This window comes from Aplysia californica, unplaced genomic scaffold, assembly GCF_000002075.1.
Source record: "Aplysia californica isolate F4 #8 unplaced genomic scaffold, AplCal3.0 scaffold01529, whole genome shotgun sequence".
In the NCBI taxonomy this organism is placed as follows: domain Eukaryota; kingdom Metazoa; phylum Mollusca; class Gastropoda; order Aplysiida; family Aplysiidae; genus Aplysia; species Aplysia californica.
The window spans coordinates 25963-32727 of record NW_004798799.1 but is presented as its reverse complement, the minus strand read 5'-3'; the positions used below and the strand labels follow the sequence as shown (position 1 = coordinate 32727).

General features: G+C 41.1%; 1 protein-coding gene across 1 annotated transcript in view; it reads left to right on the top strand.

Annotated features, from left to right (window-relative positions):
• The window catches only part of LOC101859909 (glycoprotein-N-acetylgalactosamine 3-beta-galactosyltransferase 1-A), a gene marked incomplete at its 5' end in the record, with an annotated part of 25426 nt that extends 20201 nt beyond the window's left edge, over nt 1-5225 (top strand). Inside the window, 2 exon segments of the mRNA XM_005112985.3 lie at nt 957-1212; nt 4700-5225. Coding sequence (XP_005113042.2) covers nt 957-1212; nt 4700-4849 — 406 coding nt within the window.
• Between the last annotated feature and the right edge of the window lie 1540 nt (nt 5226-6765).

Here is a 6765-nt window from a genome sequence, read left to right as displayed (position 1 = left end):
GTTGTTGTTGTTGTTGTTGTTGCTGTTGTTGTTGTTCAGCTTGTTGCTGTTGTTGTGCTGTTGTTGTTGTAGTTGTTGTTGTTGTTGTTGTTCAGCTTGTTGCTCTCAGCTTGTTGTTGTTGTTGGTGGTGGTAGAGGTGGTGTTGTTGATGTTGTTGTTGTTGTTGTTGTTGTTGTTGTTGTTAGTTGTTGTTGTTGTTATTGTTGTTGTTGTTCAGCTTGTTGCCCTCAGCTTGTTGTTGTTGTTGTTGTTGTTGTTGTTGGTGGTGGTGGTAGAGGTGGTGTTGTTACTGTTGTTGTTGTTGTTGTTGTTGTTGTTGTTGTTGTTGTTGTTGTTCAGCTTGTTGTTGTTGGTGGTGGTGGTGGTGGTGGAAGTGGTGTACAAATAAGCTCACTGTGTCCCTGGGCTTCTCTTTACTCAAACAAACAGTGAAACATACAAACAAACAAGCGACCAAACAAGCAAACAAACAAACAAACAAATGTTTTTCTTTCTCTCCGTCTACCCCGGTGGAGGCGGGGGCTATGTGGTGAGCAAGGAAGCTCACTGTGTGGATGTGCTTCTCTGTACTCAATCAAACAAATAAACGACCAACCACACAACCGACCAAACAAACAAACAAACAAAGCTTTTCTTCCTCTCTGTCTGCCCCCAGTAGAGGCAGGGGTGGGGGCTGTGTGGTGAGCAAGGAAGCTCACTGTGTGGTTGTGCTTCTCTTTACTCAAATAGTCAAACACACGTACAAACAAACAACCGAACAAAAAAAACAACTAACAAACCAATAAAGTTTTTCTTTCTCTCCCTCTGCCCACTGGAGGCGGGGGCTATGTGGTGAGCAAGGAAGCTCCCTGTGTGGATGTGCTTCTCTGTACTCAAACAGTCAAACACACGTACAAACAAACAGCCAAGCAAACAAACAAACAAATAAAGCTTTTCTTTCTCTCCCTCTGCCCAGTGGAGGCGGGGGCTATGTGGTGAGCAAGGAAGCTCTGCGTCGGTTCGGCAGAGAGGCCATCAACTCCACCGTGTGTCCGGAGGACGGGAAGGACGAGGACGTGGACTGGGGGCTGTGCATGGAGAGGCTGCAAGTGAAGACCTCTCCGTCCGTCGACAAGGAAGGGAGGACACTCTTCCACCCTCTCGCCCCAACGTTACATTTCCTCGGGAAGCAGGGGAGCTGGCTTCAAAGATTCTCAGCCATTTTGGCAACGGTATGTACTAATACTTTACTTTTTCATGCTCTGTTGCCGTTAAGCGTCGAGGGGAGATGCAGTTTTGTATGTTAGGCCAGCTCCGCTGCTCTTTCAGTACTAATAAAACGTAAAAAGTTGTTCCCGCATCCGATCTGGACATTGCGGTTTGCCTTGTTAGTGAGAAAACTTCCTGGGCCTTCGGCTTATTGTGGTAGGGTGGCCAGTTCCTTTCCGCGCCGCCTTTATTTCCCCAACTTGAAGTCAGGTACCCATTACGGCTTGGTGGGCAGGAGGGGGCGAAAAAAAACCTGTGTCCGAACCAAGGCTCAAACCCGGACGTTCCGCTTCGGAGATGAGCGCACAAACTGCTCCACCGCCATACTAATAGCTGTGGGATTTGGATTTTGTTTCTTTTAGAAAATTTTGTTTTCATTGTTCACCTGTCACCTCACTATCTTCAGTTACAAACAAAGTTCCACCTGCCCAGCATCTAGTTCTGAGAAATTTGACGTAAAACGTTTTGAGTTTCACACATGTCAAGCTTTTTTTTGGATGCAGTTCTTTAATGTCTTTATAAAGCCTCTGAAAAAAGACCAGGCGAGACAAAATTAGAAACTCTGTAATCCGAGAAATGGTGGCCATAAATGATGTCATGCATCACATCCAAAACCAAAGAATCAAATGGTTCGGACATCTCCTACGATTACCAACCCACCATTCAGCACAATGTGCCGACATCCGAAAATTCGATGGCAACAAGGCTAGAGGGCGATCGAGAAAGACCTGGATAGATGGAGTCAGGGAAACATTAACCACCCACGGCATCCCCCTGACCCAAGCTCTCCAGCTGGCGACAGAGAGACGTCTCTTTCTTCCCGCGACACCCAAAAGGGTATAAGCGGTGGATAGACGTAAAGTAAAAGTATAAAGCCTCTGAATAATCTTACGTTTTTTGATAGAGCATTTAGAACAATTGGCTTCTAAACTCTTGGGGGCTCCAGTGGCTAAGTAAGTAGTGAGTTTTGACTCAAGCAATGTCAAGCAAGTGTCGGTGACACGGGGATCAGATGGGTGGTCACTGGAGTTTGTCCTTGAGCAAGACACGACAACCCTAGCTCAAATTTCAGGGCGCTGCACAGTGGCGACCGACAGTGGCATTGTTTGTAAACTGTTCTGTATTTGTGTAATAGTGTGTATTTATGTATGTAGGCTATTTATGCATGTATGTATTTATGTATGTACGTATCTATAATTATGTATTTATGTATGTATGTTTGCCATTGTAAAACAAAGTGCCCTTCTGGGACAAATAAAAGTGTAATTTTTTATTTATTTTATTACTCAAAAAGGCCAAAAATGTCAGATAAAACTTTGTAATTCTAAGGTAGCGACCTGTCACAATGGCTGTGTGTATCCACTCCGTGCGACCAAAGGTCTCCATCTTTTTCCTTCTCTGCTTTCATACCGCACAAAGTTGTAGGCCACGGTTAGATCTTTTTTTTTATATCCACAATGTTGGAGGTCTTAATGATAATAGATGATAATAGCACTTGTGTAACACATCTGGACAGCAAATTACAGTTTAACAGAGATAGCTCGACTTCGTCGAGAACTTCCTCGGTAGTTCGAGGTGTCGGTAGTTTGAGGGATATCTTACAAAGATAGAAAAGAGAAGAAAAAAAGAGGGACTCTGCAAACATTGTTGGATGGATGTGTAATTTTGTGTCTTCTGTATTTGACCTATTCATGTTTTACATGTATCGTAAATGGACTGATTCGTCGATACCATGCTCATAACTGTGTCTGAACAGTAACAGGGAGCTGTGATTTTTCTTTCCTAATCCTTACTATCCTCATTTGCCTCTACTTCTTTTGTATGTTTGTCACTCTCTTGTGACTCGTTATTTCCGGGGTGCCTTGATAGTCGAAGCAGACTTTGTGCTGCTGAAGCTAGAGAGGTGAGCAGAGTAGGCCTGATTCCTTGTAAGGCAATTCTCTGTTGACATCCACCCCTTGGAACTCGTATGACTTTATTCAATTGCAAGCACTGCAAAACCTCTATGTGTACTGAATTTGTGCTTTACCCAATAATGTTGCCACAGCATACCCTAAAACACTTGGAAACATTCTCTGATTTCCCGTTTTTTCTCTTGGCCTCCATTTTGTCCTGTAGCGCAGTTGTTATAAGGTCTGTTTTTAGTTTTCTATATGCATGACCAGGTCCAAGGTACCGTACTTGAATCCCTTTTAACAGATCTTACAAAACACAACACACTGTGTATCAAGTTCTTTTAGGACACTTAAATTTGCTCTTTTATCGTCTACTTTGACGAAAAGTATCCTTCTATAAAAATGCACTTCAGTTGCTGGGATTCTAGATTTGTGAGGCAGCGTGGTGAAATCATGCTTTCGTCAAAATAATCAAAGTGAAGAAACTTGCATGTTTCCGCAGGTTTGTGAATTTTTTAAAAATTGTTGTTTTTTGGCTCAACACCTTTCATGAGCATTAAAGAACTCATTTCTATGAGGATTTTTCTGAAAAACGTTGATTAAAGGCAGAAAAAATGTACATTTTCAGTTACCTCGGACTCTTAAGCTAGTGAAATAACTAATCTTTGGCGGCCATTTTCTCATTAATTTTACCTCTGAAAACAGATGACCCCCACCTCCTCTTTCGCAAATATCTCCACTTGTATTCAAGATAAATGGATATTTTTTTCCTCCAAATAAAGACAAGTGAACAAGTTTAAAGATGATACCAATAACTCTACATGCCCAAAAATTGACGAGAGCCTGATTCCACCACGCTGCCTCACATTTCATCTTTCTTTTATATTGGTCTCCACCCCCATTCCCTTCCATATATCCGTTCAAACCTACTGTCCATATCTGACTTTTCAAGTTTCTAATCTGTTGTAAAACACTTCTGATTTCAACAAATTTTGTGATGTGTGGGTGGTTGGCGGGTGCTCTGGTGTGGTTTGCTCCTTCTTTCCTATTGAACAACTATCGTCTTTATCTCTCCTGCTTTTTTATGTTTGTTACTCTCTTGTAACACCTCTAATCTTCGGCACTTATATATGACATTATTGTGTTGCAAATACCGTAAAACTCTGACTAAAACAAACAATCTAATCTTTGGCACTTATACGACCTTATTGTGTTGCAAGTGCCATAAAACTCTTACTAAAACAAACAATCTAATCTTTGGCACTTATACGACCTTATTGTGTTGCAAGTGCCATAAAACTCTTACTAAAACAAACAATCTAATCTTTGGCACTTATACGACCTTATTGTGTTGCAAGTGCCATAAAACTCTTACTAAAACAAACAATCTAATCTTCAGCACTTATATGACCTTATCATGTTCCTAGTGCCGTAAAACTCTTACTAAAACAAACAATCTAATCTTCGGCACTAAAACAACCTTATTGTGTTGCAAGTGCCGTAAAACTCTTCCGAAAACTGAAACTAACCGGTGATGTTTTGGGTGTGTCCACAGGGGTATGGAGTGAGTCCAGAGGCAATCTCTTTCCACTATGTGTCCCCGGAGCAGATGCGAGTCCTGACCTTCTACCTGTACCACTGGCGACCCTACGGACTTCTGGAGGAGCATGATGATGTGGACGCCCAGCAAGGGAACACTTCCTAAATCTGTTTTTGACCAATTCATGTGGCTTTGGTGTAGGATGGTATTATATGTGTACACAGTCCCGTATCTGAATGATAAGGACAGTATCGTATGTGTACGCACTATTGTATATATGTACAGTACAATGTACGTGCACAGAAGGTTATATGACATTTTATTCAAATGAGGACAGTATCATATGTGTACATAATAGCGTTTGTATGTACGACATAATACAGTACTGTATGTGTACACAATTACGTTTTTATGTACAAGATAGGACAGTGTTGTATGTGTACACAATACGTGGAGCTGCATGGTGGAATGAGGCCCTTGTCAATTTTTGGGCATGTGGAGTTATTGGTATAATCTTAAAGCTTGTTCATTTGTCTTGCTTTGGATGAAAAAATATCCATTTATCTTGAATACAAGACGAGATATTTGCGAATAAAGGAGGTGGGGTCACCTGGTTTCAGAGATAAAATTAGTGAGAATATGGCCGCCAAGGATTAGTTATTTCCTGGATACTGAAAATTTACATTTTTTGTGCCTTTACCACTGACAGTACCAAAGACTCATATTATATAGTGAAAAAAACTCAAGCACCGCACCAGGTTAGAAAGCTGAAGCCATGTTAGAATGTTTTTTTATTTTAAAAAAGCCTTGGCAGCCTAAGAAATACGCTGTAAAAATTCAGAGAGGTTCATCAACCATTCAACTATCATATAGAGTTATTTTCTTTGGTATTTACTTAAATGCAGTGTGTCCAGTAGCCGTTTTATTATGTTTAGTGTGCCTGGTTTCATCAGCGACTAAAGTTGCCAGGGGTAGTGAGTGTATACTACGGCCTGGCGACTAAAGTCACCGAAGGTACTGTGAGTGTTAATCAACATTTTTCTGTAATATCCACACTGAAATGGTTTTCGTTTTTGTAGAGGTTTTACTTCGCTGGAAACTGCATATGTGTTCTTTTATGGACATGAAAGATAAAAATTCTCAAACCTGCAGAAAAATGCCTGTTTCTTCACTTTGATTATTTTGACGAGTACCTGATTTTTCCGCGTTCCTCAAAGAACATGTGTATACAATATGATAGTATATATATGTGAGGCAGCGTGGGGAAATCAGGCGCTCATCAAAATAACCAAATCGGAGAAACAGGCATTTTTCCGCCACTTTGGACATTTTGATTTGATTTTTAATTTGTGGCTTGACCTCTTTGCTGTCCATATAATAACACATTTCCATGTGAATTTTACTGAAAAACATTGATTAAAGGCACAAAATATGTCATTTTTCAGTTTTCAAAGACTCTCTAACTATTGGAGTTACCAAACTTTAGCGGTCATTTCCTTGCTGATTTCGCCACTGAAACCAGGTGACCTCACTTCCTTCACTCGCATATATTTTGAATTCTATCCTAGATAAATGGATATTTATTTCATTAGAAGCAAGCAAGGCAAATAAATCAGCTTTCAGATGATATTCAGATGACACCAATAACTCCATATGCCCCCAAATTGACGCGCGCCTGATTCTACCGCGTCGTGACACATATGTGCACAAGTATTGATTCTCGGACAACATTATTCCAGTCAGCTCACTCAGGCTCTGTGCTGCTCAGACATGATGTTTTTACCGCTGGAAGAGACCACTCCTCCTCGGGGAGGAGCCGACTTAACCACAAGCCTGCTGTGATACTTGGCCTGATTGGACACGGTTCTGTCACGTGTCAACAACGGTCATGTTGCCGTCTAGTTGTGTGGGTCTGGGTCATTCCAGCCTGGGGTAGCACCTGTTTTGCTACTCACTGCATGCTCTTTTTGTTGGCACCGCGACCTGCAATGATTACTCATTCGCTACGCAATTTTTGTCTCATTCGGACGTTGTTTAAAAAAAAAAAAAAAATATATATATATATATATATATATATATAT